Here is a 16310-nt window from a genome sequence, read left to right as displayed (position 1 = left end):
TCTGCCAATAGATGGCCCTAAATCCTACACACTAGACCTTTGAGTCTTTAAAAAAACCAAAACAATCTCTGCTTCAGTATCTCAAATGTGAATATTAGCTGTTTGAAAATTTTTAAAGTTTGAATATGTCAATGTATGCTCTCTTAATTTTTCCTCAAATTATTGGTTTTTTTTTTTAATGTATGGACCAGATGATGAATTAATCAAAATGGTCAACAGATTTATTGGTTGAAAAACACCAAATCTGGATTATTTTATCTATTGATCACTTCTCCCAATTATTTTCTTTTTGGTCCATGAAATGTCAGAAAATAGTAAAAACAAATTCCCATCTCAGTGTCTCATAGTTGTACCCATGTTGACATGTTTAATATTAAATATTAAAATACTGTTTAATTTGGTCAGAACAACAACAAATATTCAGTATACATCATAATATAAAAATATCAACTAATATTCACATTTTAGAAGCTGGAACCTGTATATTTAGGTATATTTTAATTTAAAGTGGTGTTAAATAATAAATAAATTATTATTTTGTGTCTGTTGACTGATTGATTAATCGAGTAATTTAAAAAATATATATATTATTATAGATTTTTACTTGGAGATATTGGCTATATAGGTTAAGAACGCCTATTATATACAATATGTCAACTTGTGGCTAGCCTATATATTTTCCTAAACATGCATTTTCTTGTATTTGTGCACAATTATTCTGATGTGTTGTCATCTATTGTGTGTGTTGATCTGCTGTTCGTCCTGTGTACTATATCTGACTCTGACATCATTATTATAGGCCGACAGGGAGGATCTGTGCGCACTGCCCTTTAAGATGCGTCTGTAATCTGCCCGTTAATGGAAAGTCATTCTGGCTGTTTTCTGCGGTGCAGGAGAGGAGATCTGCTCCAGCTGGCCCCGAGGAAGGAGAGGAGAGGGAAAAAAAAAAATCGTGTGGCGCATTTTGTGTCGGCCGAAAAATCCAGGAAGGAAGGGGAGAGGACGGGCTTCGCCGAGGGAGACGGAAATGAGAGGGGGGTGTCCAGAGAGGAAACCCTATCCCTTTAAGAGCAAGTGGGACATAGCGGTGCGAGAAAAGGAGAGGAGGGGGAGAAGAAAGAGGAATTAAAAAAGAAAAGGAAGAAAGAGACAGGGAGGGAGGAGGGAGAGCGGGCGATAAAAAAAGAAAGATGACATCCTCGCAGCTGAACGGCCGAGGTGGAGCGATAGGCTGCGGCCCGGCGAGAGCGCCGCTCGCCGGGGTCAGGGCTTGAATCCAACAACGAGGCTTCGACAAACACCCGATTGGCCTATTGGGGGAAATCGGAAAAAATAGATTCATAAATTAAAAACAAAGCATGAGCTTCTGCAGATACGTGTGTTATAACTCATATTTGTTCTCTTTGCGTAAAAACGCATTTATTTCACGTTGAGTGGTTTGTGTTTATAGCGAAAGTGTGATACTGTAATATGCGCTTTTTGGGGTGTTTTGAAAGCAGTTTTGTTGTGTGACGTTGCGTTTTGGTGAGATTTGTGTTTGAAAGTTAGAAACCAAAGTGAAAATAGGCCGTTATTTGGAGCTGGCCTGCTGCCTGTGTGCTGCAGCCTGCGTTAGTCAACAGCTGCGTGCATTTTAATTGACAGCATTAGGCTACCTCAATGAGAAAAACATATTTTTGCAGACGACGTTATTCACGTTTTTCGCGAGAATCCAGACGCCCGTCGTTCCTGCTGCAGGACAGGCGGCTGTTTGCGCTTCAATCACCGGTGGGCCGATCAAAACCATGCAAAGGCTGCCCTCCTCGATCTCAATCAGGAGCTGACGTTATAATCTCCATCGCTGTGGCGCAAAATGGATGCTGCTTGGAGCAATTTTCTCTTCCAGGTAGGCTTGTTGAGCATTTCTCTCTCTACTCTCATTTTTTACTGCGCGCATTTTCTCACAATGTGTGTGCCCCGGCAGTCCCCCAGCACCTCACATCTCGTATTTCACCTCAAGATAATGCTGTGACTTGTGTTTACATTTGGTGATGGCCTTCTGCTTGCTTCTCCAGAATACTCCCACCCAAAACCAAGTGGAGGGGGGCCTCCAATCAGAGCTCATGCCAGTGCATACGAGTTCTCCCCAGACCCCACCCACAGAGCACATAGCACAGCCTCCTTCAACTGTGGACACTGCTGCTCTCAGTGAGGAGCCCCTGCCTGGTGAGGGACACTGCACTGCATCCTACAACACCTGTGGAGCTGACAAGAGTAAATACACAACACTCAATTCTCATGGCCATGATTCAGTCAGGTGGTGGACACTCGGTGACCTTTATGTTGGTGGTTTGCAGGTGAAAAGAGAGATTATTTATTATTATTTCAAATGCAGAACATTCAAAATTCAAATAGCTGAAATTCTAAAAGATCGATTTGCATCTATAATGTTTAAAAAAAAAAAAAAACAACTAAAATTCAACATATGAACATCCCAGTAATCAGGTTATCAAGTTACATTGTTCAACAGCATCTCAGTGTTTCTCAGTGTTTAAGATAAGATGATCTTTTATGAGTCTCACAGTGGGGATGTTCACATTGTTACAGCTCAAGGTACAAGGTGTGTACAAGATAAAAATACAAAAGAGCAATGTAAATAGTGAAAAACAAGGTGCGATAGTAAAAAAAAAAAAAAAAAAATTACAAAATACTTACATCAATTGCACATGGGAAATAATTGCACATTGTGATAAATTGCACTTAACCTTTAAGTTAAGTGCAGTTTATACAATGTGTTTGTTTGTGGTCCGCTGAGAGCAGTGCTGGTTGTAACTGACAGCAGCAGGAAGAAAGGACCTGCTGAACTGCTTCTTCACACTTTATGTACTTGTTTACTGTGAAGTGGCATCTATTTGCACAAATGGTAAGCAAATATACACAAACATAGAAATTATGGGTAAATATATAAATGCAGCATGAAGATGGTTAGTGCATTTACATAACTATTACAGACACTGCTCTCCTCCAGGTTTTTCTACTAAAATAAAACAAGGTAATTGAAAAAAGGGGGAACAAAACACAAAAAGAAACAAAGCACCCAACCTAGAAACTCAAGACTAAATCAAAATATCCTACATTTGGTTGATAGCAAAAATCTGCAAATGTAATACACTGGTATGATTAACTTTATTAAACACTTATGAAGATTTGGTCATCACTTACTTTGCCACACATTTAGAAATATAACTTTAAAATACTCAGAAATATTGATGGAACCTGACTATATGTTGACATTAGAGCAGCAACTACCGATAGATTAGGTTTCAACTAATGCATTAATTGCCAGATAATTTCATAATCAGTCTATTTAAGACTTTTTTGAAGAAGCAAACATTTCTGAATGCAGCTGAATGTCTTGACAAAACAAGATATTTGACTTTGGGAAACACTGATCAACATTTGTTGAATTAAAGAGTACAGGAACCACTTTAACAACAGCAAAACTACATTAAAACATCAGAGGAGTTCTTAATCCCCCAAATGACCATTTCTATATAAAGTATTCACTCTGTTATGTTGAATTTATGAAGAAAACTGTTTTTCTTGCATGCCTCCGCCAATTGGGTGTTTCCAGACTCTCACACAACTCGTGCAGTATTTTCCAAGTCTCAGTTATTTAGTCTTATGCTCAGTACTTTCCAAGCACATGTATTTTCACTAAATCGTTACAATGTAAAACACGTAAGTGCAAACAGTCTTAGGCAAAAACGAGTAGTGCGCTTGGCTTGCGCATGCCCAAGCACACTCAGGGAACACTACTTGTAGCCCTAAGTGTTTAAAATTGTAATATTTTAGCATAAATGCATGTGTTCGAGAAGTACTGAGCATACGAAGGGAGAAATGAGACTTGAGTTATACCACACAAGTTTTGTGAGATCTTATAAACACGTATTTTGATGTAGATTTGCTGTTAAACACGGACCACAATAACTTCAATACATGACGAATGGTTGCCTTTTTTGGACTGTCTGTTCACCGTGGAGGCTTTTAAATGTATTTTCACCTGCAGATTACCAAAACAGGGTTGACTGGGAAGATGCTTTGCAGAGGTTCACTGAGTTAAATGTTGCATTTATGGACACTTTATCACTTAATAGTAATTTGGCTATTTCTCTATTAAATGACCTGCCATTTTCTCTCTGAACCTGTTTACCTGCTAGATTGAAACTGTTACCTAAATAGACTGGAAGTTAATTATAAATCACTATTTAATAAATGCTAACTTACCTTTTTTTGAAATTAACAACTTCCTGTCTTTCCTCCCGCCTCCCTGTGGTCCAGTGAAGCCAGTGTCTCGGCCGGCCCGCGTGCCCCACATCTGTGCCATCTGCAACAAGCAGTTCAAGAACAACTACAACCTGCGGCGGCACCAGTCGGTCCACACTGGGGTACGCATGAAGGACAGGGCCAGAGAGCAGGCGGAGGGGGCAAAGGAGGGAGCAGCCGGCCAGGTTGCGGTGGCGGTGGCGGCCCCGTCGGCGATGGCGGTGGGGGCCGGAGGGAGGGCGGAGAGGCCCACTGTTCCTCTCTCCCTGCTACACCTCTCCGCACCTCCCACTCTCGCCCCTCCCGGCGTGCTGGCGGGGGCCCAGCAGCCTCCCCTGGGTAGTCAGGATGGTGAAGGGGTTGCCATGGCTAACGCAATGGCTAGTGTTAACCCCCACGCTCCGCCTCCTGCTGCTGTCGTCATGGCCACAGGGGCGACAGTACAGGTGGGTCAGGGCCTTGTGGAGATGGCTGTCGTCAACCCCAAACCTTCGAGCATGTTGTTTCTTTAGCTGCCTGGCCACAGGGACGGTTAAACACCTGTTTTTTTTACTGTTTGGGACTCACAAGCAGTTACTGTGTGTCACCTGCTTTGTATTTGACTGAAACTCTTCTGTGTGTTAATTTCTGTAAGTTCAAAATCAGTTCAGTGACCAGTAAATTTCAACCCAGTGTTTGGCACTGGTCCCCAGTTTGAGAAACAACGTGCTAGAAGGCTCCCCCCCCCACCACCACGCTCCCCTGCATGTTCTCTGTAACACCAACAGTGTGAAAGCAGATAAAGAGTTAAAATCCAGCAGGAGGAAGTTAATCTAACATGCAAATCAGCCTTCAGACATGTTATGCACAAGTGGTGCGAATCAGGCGACAATATCTGTGTGCATTTGCATGCAACAAAAGATATAAAAGTGTTAATAATATTTAACACTGAATTTATTTGTTTTTGTGAATATAACTGTACTTTCAATCTAAACTCTATAGTGTGTTTATCTGTTTGTCTGTTTTGTCTCAGCGGCCCGCAAATCCCAACCCGAACCCGGTGAGGAAAAACCACGCCTGCGAGACATGCGGGAAGGCGTTCCGTGACGTTTACCATCTGAACCGCCACCGCCTGTCCCACTCAGACGAGAAGCCGTTCTCCTGTCCCATCTGCCAGCAGCGCTTCAAGAGGAAGGACCGCATGAGCCACCACGTGCGCTCCCACCAGGGCGGTGTGGAAAAACCCTACGTCTGCCCGCACTGTGGCAAGGCTTTCTCCAGGTGACGCTGTGGAACATTTACTATCAGAGCGGAGTTAGTCGAAGGGAAGATGTCTTTTAGCTTAGCATAAAGACAAGAAAGTAGTGCTCAACCAATGTTGGTTTTTCAGGGCCGAAACCAATACTTATTATTAGTAGTTAATGAGACTGATAACCATTATATGGAACCGATAGGCATTCAAAATAAAAATGAAAATCTTTCTGTCAATAGTTTGGAATAAACAAACTCCAACACAAAACTTTAAGTTTTTTTGGCAAAGGTTTAATCAAAATTGAGACTTTAAACATTACGTACGGTAAGTTGCCAGTTACCTTTTAATAAAGTCAAGTGAAAAAGTAAAAGTTCCTCCCACGCTCCATGCTGACACTTTCTTTGACAATTTTATCGGCGATTATTAAAATAAAACACTGATACAGATAACTGGCAAAATGGCAAATATCGGCTCCGATTATTTGTTGACCCATACTAGAAACTGCTAGCCAAGCTCTGTCCAAAGATAAGAAAAGCACGTCTAAATCTCGCTATTTATTTTTGCTATATCCCATTTATTATTCTGTGCAAAAACAAAATGTACAAATGAGAATTTGCTGTTTTATAGAGCATTATGTGCTTGGCTCTCTGTAGACTGGGACCAGTAACTACGCGAAGATTGTCGGCTGCTGGCTGTAGCTTCATAGTTAACATTCAGACTTTAGGGTGATATTTGTCTTCACATCTAACTCTAGATGAATAAGAAATAAGGAAAAATGTCTGTGAATGTCGAACTATCCTTTAAAATGTTTGCTTATCAAAGATCAAGAAATAGTGTCTTCTATTGGAAGAGGGAGACTGTTCCATTTCTTTCTTCAAAAGTCACATAGTCTCATTTTAAAGGGAAACTTTGCAGATTTTCAACCAGCTTTGTATCATCGCAGCGTGTTTACAAGCACCTAAAGCTCCCCACCCGTTTTGTGGTTGTTGTGAACCACGTCATTCAAGTCTGCCAGCAAATGAATTCTAGGCGCTCGCAGCACAGGAGAAGCCAAACAGCATTCCTCTGAACACACTATCATGTAACTGGCAGTATAAATCAAATGACAAACCACATATAACAGTGATTGGTAATGTACATTGCATTTCTGTTTTCACCATGTCATATTTTTATTACTCATCTGGTCATTATTGTTCAGTTATCTTTAGTGTTCAGTGCCAGTCCCTCAGAGAAAAGGTCTATTTTCTGATATTTCAGACAAAGGTTTGCTACTTTACTTTGAATGTGAAAACAAAGCATTTTCTGTCCTAATATGGTGATTCTTTTTCTCTCCAAAGGCCTGACCATCTAAACAGTCACGTCAGACAGGTGCACTCCTCGGAACGACCCTTCAAATGTCCGGTGCGTCATATTTTATTTTTTAACAATGACCATGTTTACATGCATTAAGATCCAGATTACTCAAAGTTGAGGGCTTATATATCAGTGCAGTCATACTTCAGCTAATATCCATTGACATGAGTCAATGACCATGGAGAATATTACCATGGAAACTGATCTGGATAAATAAATGTCTTCTTGAAACAGGATATTTAGCACTTATCTCATTGTAATTATGCTGTAATCATTATGTTTACTTGCAGCAGGTCAAACTCTGATATTTACATGAGCATGACAAACACACTTCATAATACTACTATACATTGTGTGTGTGTGTGTATATATATATACACATAATATTACATACAGTATATTATCTTGAATTGGGTGCTTAACACTGGCTAATGTTATTTAATAAATGCAAAAGCATTAAGAGGACATTTGGTGGAGATTTTTTGTGCACATATTTTCAAATTTTTCATAAGTTTTTTTTTTTTTTTTTAGACCTGTGAGTCCAGCTTTGCCACGAAGGATCGTTTGCGTGCGCACATGATTCGCCATGAGGAGAAGGTCCCCTGCCACATCTGTGGCAAGCTCCTGTCTGCTGCTTACATCACAGATCACATGAGGGTGCACAACCAGTCACAGCACCATGCCTGCCATCTCTGCAACCGCAGTAAGTTCACACCGATATATTTATTTCATTACATATGATAGATTATAAGACTTTACAAAGACTGGGGATCTTGCAGGGTCACTATGTGCAGCACAACAACTAGATTCCTGTTCAGATTATTTCCCATCCTGCTCATAGTAAAAAATATTATGCCAAACTCCCTCAAAGAAATAAAAATTCCTTATGTGTCCACAAAAATTCATTTCTCAAGAAATACTAGATAAAAAGTCAAAAGCATTCTTGTCAATTTGGCATTATAATCTATAAAGATGAACTATATTTGAGGACAAACATTACATTTTGGATTTTGTCATCTTAACTCAGACCCAGCCTTTGCTGGCTAGCTGTTCTATTTTAGTGGGAGGAAACTGTGGGAATGAGAGACGAACCAGTTAAAAAAATAAGCTTTCTCTCCATAATTGCTGGATTTTGAAACTGATACCCGCCAAACTCAACACAGACTCTTGCTCACTCCACAACTCCACCGGTTTCTCTTTCTTTTGCAAAGCAGAGGAGAACCGAGGCCTGTGCACGTTCTTGTGCCACCTCAGGGACGCCTCCATGATAACTGTCCTGTTTGGTGCTGGAGCGAGGTTGTTGGCCATGTTCACGTCATTAAACTACAGTATTTGCATGTACCAAGAAACTAAACTTAACTAAAAACTAAACAAAAGACTTTCAGTAATATTCAACATGTTTTATTTTGTCGGAAAGTCAAGACGAGAAAAAACAAACAATCAAGATCATAGGTGTGCGCACCAACTGAGGTAAAACGTTCATGATTTTATTCCGACATAGGAAATCGCTCGGAGTTGTTTCGTGGAAAGCCAGCATAAACCACTTCAGTCGTTTTCAGCAAGTAATGCAGGCGCACAAACCACTCAGCCTGTAATTTCAACCTCTCATTGAAGCTCTGCATAGAAGATCAAGGAGATTTATCTGCTTCATGATATGATGAGATGATATTTCACCACAGACTCATTTGAGAGTTGATTGTTTTCCTCTTGCGGTCAGTTTTAAGCACTTTGCAAAAACAAGTTCAGATGACTCTTGCTTCATATTGATGACTGTCAATTCAACATCAAAGTGTCATTTTCACCCTTTTCTCCACTCTCGGCTTTCCTCTCCTCCATCAGGCTTCACCACACTGACGTACCTTCGAGTCCATGCTCAGAAGCACCATGGCCAGGAGTGGAAGGACAGTCCGGGGGGCTTTGGCGGCACGGCCTCAGGCGGCATACTGGTCTGCCACTTGTGCGGCGTCCACTGCAAGACACCCACTCAGCTCCAGGGTCACATGGGCACCCATAGCAACAGCCAGGGTACCCCAAGCCCTATCACCTCTAATGTGGCTGCCAGCAGCTCTGTCTCCCTTAGCAACATGGTGACAGCACCTACTGTGTATGTCACTGGCAACACGGTGGTGGACCTGCTTGTCACAGACTGCTCTAGCATCGCGGCACCACAGTCCCACAGTTAGCAGTAGAGAGCTCGGCAATAATAACCTCAGTCCCCTAACAGAGGGCAAGGTTAGAGAAGGTTAAAGTGACGCGTAGATGCTGATCAGGTTTCAGATTTGTGATGTCCCCACTTATAGGTGAGGTTAGGATTAAAAGGTAGGGGGAGATTAACTCCAGTCAGCATTCAAGGGCAGTATCACCTCAGAGCTGGAGCATCGGAGAAAAGGAAGCTGTATTAATAGAGCAGTGAAGTCATGGAAAGAGGGACCTTTTTGGCTGCAGCAGGCTCACTGACACTAACGACAAACATGGATGTGCTGTCCGAATATTCCCGAGTGCTCTCGTGCATTTAAGACTCCAATGAAACTGTGGTATTGTGAGCATCTACTGTATTACTCTCCCCCTCTCTGCCCTCTCTCTCTGTCCCTCCCCTCGACCCTGGCATTGGCTGCTCTCTGCAAGTGCACCAAGTACTGTATATCTCACACCAGCTCTGATCTTACCTCCATTTTGCAGCTCACTTTCTAAGAATCCAAATGGCTTGCGTTAAAAAGTAGTAAGGAGAGAGTAGCTCTCTGAAAACGTAACGGAGAAACACATTAGAGGGAAAGTTGTGCATTTGGGTGTGTGTGTAAGTCAGGCCTCTGCTAGCATGTTAGCTTGTTTGCTTACAAAACTAAAATCAATATTTGATTTTGCAATGCTGTAATGCCACTTTAAGGGTAATTTAGGTATTTTTTTAACTGGTTCCTATTTTCTTATGATTTTGTGTCAAAGTGACTAATGGGTACAACAGTTTTTTGGAAACTGGTCCATTAATGGGCAGCGGCAAAACAGGCTACAATAGCAACTTTTTACACGGCCTGTTTAAGGTGGGAATAATGCGCTGTTATGCTGCTCTGTATAAAAAGGTACAATCGCTGAATGGGAGGACAGGGTTGTCTTACCTCACAGGATCATGGGCAAGACAGGTTTGGCATTCTGACTATGTACTATGTGTGCGACCCAACTTGGGTGATCTAAAAAATAGCTAGTAGCAGTTAGCGGTTAACTCAAGGCAGAAGAACAGTGACCGTAAATGTCCACAAATTGGGAAAACAGTGAGATTCGGGAGCTGCTTACCCTCTGAGCAGAGGACAAGATCAGCTGCCATATGACAGAGAATGTAAATGGTCTTTAATGCCATTGTTGTTGTTTATAAAGCACTGCAGACGTGTATTTTATGTTACAAGAGAGGCTGACGGTGTTGTGTTAAATGTGACGCCCATCACACCTCTTTTGGTTCTGCGATGCCAGTATGCTATTTAAAATCACACATTGGAGCGGCATGGTAGCGTCATTGTTTGGTCAGGCATAAAGAAGGGACTTACTAGCAGCCCCATAGCGAGATCTCTGTGTTAAAAGGGCTAATCAAGCGTTAATTGCAAAGGTAGTTATGTACTGTCTATTCATATACACTAAAAGAACTTGTTCTGGACAATGACAGGCTTAGATAGTTATGTAAAGTGTCTGAAAACATATAGAAGTTATCCCTACAGAGATAGACCTTTTAGTTGAAGAGTAAGAGCCTTTGTTTAACCAGAAACAGCCCCAAAAAATTGCCAAACTCACCAGACTCCATTTAAATAGACAGTAACTTTATCATCGTAACACACGCCTTATTCAAAGTAAACACAAACAAAATAAAAATAAAACTGTCTCGGTTTGTCTTTCCACTCTTCCAACAATCACCAACTCTGGTTGGGTTGAAATAAACTCTTGTTTTACCCAGTTAGATGTGAAAATATGCTGCTGTAAATGCTGAAATTACTGTTAATTTGAATGGAATCTGGTGGGTTTAGCGATGGTAATTTCAGGGTTGTATTAAACAAAAAGGATCTTACTCTTTAACAAAAAGGTCTATCTCTGTAGGGCTCCCCTCCATAATGTTGTCAGACACTTAGACGCCTGTCATTGGCGAAGTCAAGCCCTTTTAGTGGATGTAAATTGATGGTGCACAATTGCCCCGAGTTGTTACATTGCAGCGTGTTTTGCGGCTGCTGGCCACAGCGGTCTCTTTCGATACAGAACGTGTTTCAAAAGTAGTTGTACCTAATAGTCTCTCAGACACAACAACATCAGAGAATGGGGTCCAGGTTGAAAAATACCGAAATTGACCTTTAAGTCTCTATAGAGGGCTGTCGATCAGGACGGAAGGCCATACGTGTTGTGGTCAGTGTGGAATTGTGGGATGTATTTGTTCATCTGTTTCCTAAAGGTACAGAGATAAGAATCGAATTGTGTTCAGGAGTGTCAAGCACCTTAAAACGTTATTGTTTGATTCAGCGAGGATCAAAATGGGTTTGAGATTTCTTGGATTTTCTTGCTCTGAGTCTTCCTCTCTGGGTCTGGCCATTTAAAAAAAAAAAAGAGAGAAAAAAAAGAAAAAAAAACTGCTAATCAACACTTAAGCTTCTGACATGGCAATTCTTGCACCAGAAAACTACCTTTTGCATGAAAGTAAGCTAGCTCAGTCATGCTTATTGTTAGGGAGCTGTCAGGACAAAAGAAACTTTTAGCAGTTCCACCGAGTTAGTTGGCTGTAAACAATAATAATTATAAAAGTGTTGATTTTATTCAGAACTTTTTAACATTGTTGGCCATTCATTTGATTGTAACTGTCATTGCCATAGTCCTTTTTTGTTTTCTCTATGTACCAGTCCAATGGGTGAAACTTATGCATTAGATTTAGTCATTTAACTCTGTATAGCACATAATGCTCTGAACGCAAGTCATTATCGTTCTACATTAATCACGTGAGGAATGGTCACTTGTCCGTTGGATATCTTTGGTTGATTTGAGTTTTATTGTGAGTGGCGTGGTGTCGAGAAAGGGCTTATAAAGTCATAAGTACAATGGGAGTTTGACAACACCACTTGGTATGCTGTAAACAAATCCTGGTTTTGTACTGGAGTGCTTTTTCAGTTTTGTGTTAATATGTTTCCTTGAAATTTGTAGAGTTGTTTCTTTCTTCCTTTTCTTTTTCTTTGGAAATGTGTTCTTCCTGTTGAGAAAAGTAGTGATTTATTAAAAAGTTAATTTTAGGGTTTCTCCATCACACTAAGAAAAAAAATAATACCTCTACTCTAGGATTCTGTACAGCTCTTGTGATACATCTTAATGCCTTATCGTACTCAACTGCATTTTAATTCTTTTATGATGAAATATTTCAAATCTTAGTCATGGATTCATTAAGAATATTAATGGGATGTATTTATATTTATATTTTTATATTTCTCAACAGTATGCATGTCTAAAAGGTTGTTAGAGCAAAAAAAAAAAATCAATGATGCTTAATACAGTCATAAATATTATGTTATTTTGTAGATGAAGTAGAGACCATGTTATTATTTTGTAATTTGGACAATTTAAAGTAAAAAGAGTAAATGGGCTCTGTTTTGTGTGCTGATCTGTTCATCAATTACACAACTATTTTGTCTTGTTAAAGGTCCAGTGTGTAGGGTTTAGCGGTGAGGTTGCAGAACTGAAACTTCTCCCGTGTGCCAAGCGTGACGGAGAACTACGAAAGCCAATGCGAAAACACAAATAACCCTATCAGGAGCAAGTGTGAGTGTCTATTCTGGGCTACTGTAGAAACAACAATGGCGGACTCTGTAGAGGACTCTGAGGACCCGACATAAAAGGCTCATTCTAAGGTAACGAAAAGAGATGTTTCATTTTCAGTTGATAAAAAGCGAATGAAAACATGGTTGTGAATATTCCATAATATTTCTGCCCCTAAATCCTACACGCTGGACCTTTAACCCTTTGAAATCTGAATCGACATCAGTTTCTTGCATTATGTTCGAAAGCCTTTCACACGCGTTTAAACCTTTAAAAGCAAATTGGTTTGATTTTTTTTTTTTTAAAACGTGGTTTAAAAGGCAACGAGCAACCAAGGGATGTTCTGCATATGGCAAGTGATTAAAGCTGGGAAGAAAATGAACTGATTTTTTTTTTTAAGAGAGAAAGGAAAAAGGAGAGGGAGAGAAAATAACTAATTATAAATTATTACATTTTCATTTTTAGCACTTTTCTCAAGCCGTTTCCTTGTTTGTTTTTAACCGTTTTTCTTTTTTTGTGCTAATTTTCAAGTAATTTAATTGTAACTTTTTACTAATTCCTTGCTAATTCTGGTAAAACCTTGTGAAGTTGCTCATTGCCTTCCATCCATGTATTTGAAAGAGATTTAAGCCAGTTTACTCAGGTTTCAAGGGGTTAACTGTTACCGTAACAGATTATAGTAAGGGTACAAAACACAAGCTTTAGTAGTGCATAATTAACTAATGAATCATGATGATTTAATACATGAAATAATGGGTAACTGGATTGAATTATTGTTTGCCGTTAAGCAGTGATCCAGTTTCTGTGATTGTCTTTGATCAACTGATGCGTAATGGATCAAGTTAACTTATGGTTAATTAATGTGCCACAGAATTACTAAGTTACACACAGAAAAAGGTATTTCAGAGCCATTCGTTTGATCAGCCTATCTGAATGTGGAACAGCTTTTCTCATACAAATGAAACTGGTAGTCTTGTGCAAACATGTATTCTATCCTATTTTTTTAAGTTTATATCTTATCTAAACTTAAAAAATGTGAATTTCATTTTGTTTTCCTCACAGAAGTCAAAGAAATTAGGAGATATACAGTAGGCCTGGAAAGGGCCAAAAAAGTTTGTGACCCGGTCATCATGTTGAAATCAGTCAAGCCGAAACGAAGCACCACCTAATAGCTGAAGCAAACTTTGTCATTTCACAGCTAAACAGTACATGAAATATGCTTCTGAAAATTTTTGAGACGAGAAATAGGCAATGCAGTAACACAAACATGATTCATAATTGATCAGCGCTGCTTAGTTTGAGAGTTTGAGTGCAGTTCAGGAGCTGTGATTGACGTGGATTACACCTGTTTTAAAGACTCCTCGGCTCTGATTGGTTCGTTTTTTGCAGATGCATAGGCTTTTTGCAAATACCATTAAGATCATTATAAGGAGGCAGAAGAACATGGTTTTCACATACAATCTGCTACATGTGTTTCTGTCAGGACATAGTGACAGTTTCAGCAAATATGACAAAAAATATATTTTTTTTTATAAAAGTTACTAACTACAACTTTCCAATCAAAAAGGCCTTACGACCCCCTGTCAATCTTTGGTGATCTCTATGGGGTTTGAAACACCCAGTTTATGAACGAAACAAATCCATCCTTAAACCTATTAACACTGTTCCTATGGAAAACGTGACTTCATATCGACATCAGTTTTGCTCTGATTCAACAGAAGTTATCAAATACTTTCCCACAATCTCAAAAAAAAAAACAATGTTAATCACCAGAGGGGAGGCAACAATCAGCTCCTGAACACTGTCAACACTCATGATAAATGTACTTAGTCGTTTCTTTGGTTGACTAAGTCAATAAGTTTAGTGTTGACAGAGTGTCACTTATCATGCGATACTCACCTGTTGAGATACAAAGTGTGCAAAGATCACTTTTCATGTCTAATGTCTTTCTGGATACATTAATCCAGTGTTTTAAAGTCATGCAAAGGGGAACTAATCCTCTCTGTTGACAGCAGCGAAACTACAGTGCAAGGGAATGAAATACGTGCTATACTGTGTGTTTCTTGGCCTGACAAACTTGTTATCTTGTTACAACTATACTGCATGTTCTCACGATTGGCACCAATACACCAAGTTCAGGCACGTTCTCTGCAGACTGTTTAAAGTAATTCTGGGGAAAAAAATGAAAAAGTTTAAATAGTGCTCTTTTGTTTGCTCCTTACAAACAAAATAACTTGAAGAATTCACTAAACCCTTTAACACCTGGATCATCATCAGCTTTCTTGTGCTGCATTTCTGAGGTCTTAAAACCTTAGAAAATTGGTGTGATATTTTTTAAAAACACCCCAAGAAAAAAAAACACAATGAGCAACTTGGCAAAAAATGTCCCGCAAACTGCAAAAAAATACTAAAAGGTGACAAAGAAATTTCTTGTTGAGTTGCTCATTGTCCTCTTACCGAGTTTCTGAAAGAAATCAAGCCAATTTGCTCATGTATCAAAGGGTTAACCTTGAAACAATAACACCATAAAGCTGAGATTTTTTCTTTAACATTTACTCTGTCTTTGCATTTTAGAGATGAATATAATTTTTAGTAGCAGTCAAACTTTTCATGGTCTTTTAATATAGGGCAAGTGCCTCATTAAGTTTAACACTCAAGACAAAACTTCCCCTATTTCAACCTCAGAGCTGCATGTCTGGTGACTAAAGTTGTAACATTGTACGCAATTTGTCATACTGATTTATGGATTGACTTCTCTTCTGCACTATACTGAACTTTAAGTTATATCATTAAAAGTTACACATTTCTTAAGATCCCTAAAGTCATCAACATCTTGGGCCTGTGGTATCCTGCTTTTTGTATTTTTTTTCCAACCACGTCTGCATGTACTGATTAAAGTCTTACTACCCCTGCACAAGCTTTGATCAAACTAAATGGACACAGTATGTTTTGAAAATTATACACAATTAGTATGACCATGGGCGGATTACGAGACAAAGTGCCCCTGGCCACAGACATGCAGAGGCCCCCTCCACCTCTCCTTTAAACTTGTTCAGCCTCTTTTTGTTTTGGTTTTGAGTCTCCCTGTAGTTGTTACACATCTCTGTATTTCTGGGTTGTGATTTTGGATCTCTTTGCAGTTGTTTGTTCCCTTTTTGTAGTCTTTGTGAGTCCTTTGCAGCTGTTTTGCATTTCTTCTTCTGCCGTCATTGTGTACCTCTTTGTGGATCACTGTGTACCTCTCTGTGGTTCCATCTCTCTGAAATCATTTTGTATCTCTGTAGTCGTTGTCCCCTTTTCATAATCTCAGTGAGTCTCATTGTGTCTCTGCAACAGTTTTGCATGTCTTTGTAATTGTAATGCCTTTTTGTAATCATTTTGAGTCTCTCTGAAGTCATTTTGTGCTGTTTTGTTGTTATTTTGGATCACTTTATAGTTGTTTGTCCCCTTTACTGTAGTTTCATGAGTCTCTTTTGTCTCTTTGCAGCTATTTTGCATTTTTTTAGTAGTTGTTTTGTGCCTCTTTGTGGTAATTTTGAGTCGTTGAAGTCATTTTGTGCCTTTTTGTGGTGTCTTGGATGTGATATTGTATGTCTTTATGATTGATTGTACCCTCTTCATAGTCTCTGCAAGGCTCTTTGTTACTATGTTGCAT

The 16310-nt window shown here is 39.6% G+C and overlaps 1 protein-coding gene across 3 annotated transcripts; it reads left to right on the top strand.

Annotated features, from left to right (window-relative positions):
- Positions 1-713: 713 nt before the first annotated feature.
- Positions 714-11465, top strand: mazb (MYC-associated zinc finger protein b (purine-binding transcription factor)). 3 transcript variants are annotated; one of them, XM_042507915.1, is made up of 7 exons: positions 714-1885; positions 2055-2205; positions 4321-4751; positions 5318-5565; positions 6874-6937; positions 7421-7592; positions 8729-11465. In XM_042507915.1, exons 1-7 carry the CDS (start codon positions 1853-1855, stop codon positions 9070-9072), a joined length of 1443 nt encoding a protein of 480 aa, XP_042363849.1. In that variant the 5' UTR covers positions 714-1852; the 3' UTR covers positions 9073-11465. The 3 variants fall into 3 exon arrangements, with proteins under 3 accessions (XP_042363849.1, XP_042363848.1, XP_042363850.1); XM_042507914.1 differs by having other exon boundaries at positions 2055-2253; XM_042507916.1 differs by having other exon boundaries at positions 726-1885; positions 2055-2253; positions 4321-4427.
- The last annotated feature ends 4845 nt before the right edge of the window (positions 11466-16310 follow it).

Source organism: Plectropomus leopardus, chromosome 19, assembly GCF_008729295.1.
Source record: "Plectropomus leopardus isolate mb chromosome 19, YSFRI_Pleo_2.0, whole genome shotgun sequence".
Lineage (NCBI taxonomy): Eukaryota > Metazoa > Chordata > Actinopteri > Perciformes > Serranidae > Plectropomus > Plectropomus leopardus.
This window is presented reverse-complemented; position numbering and strand designations above follow the sequence as displayed.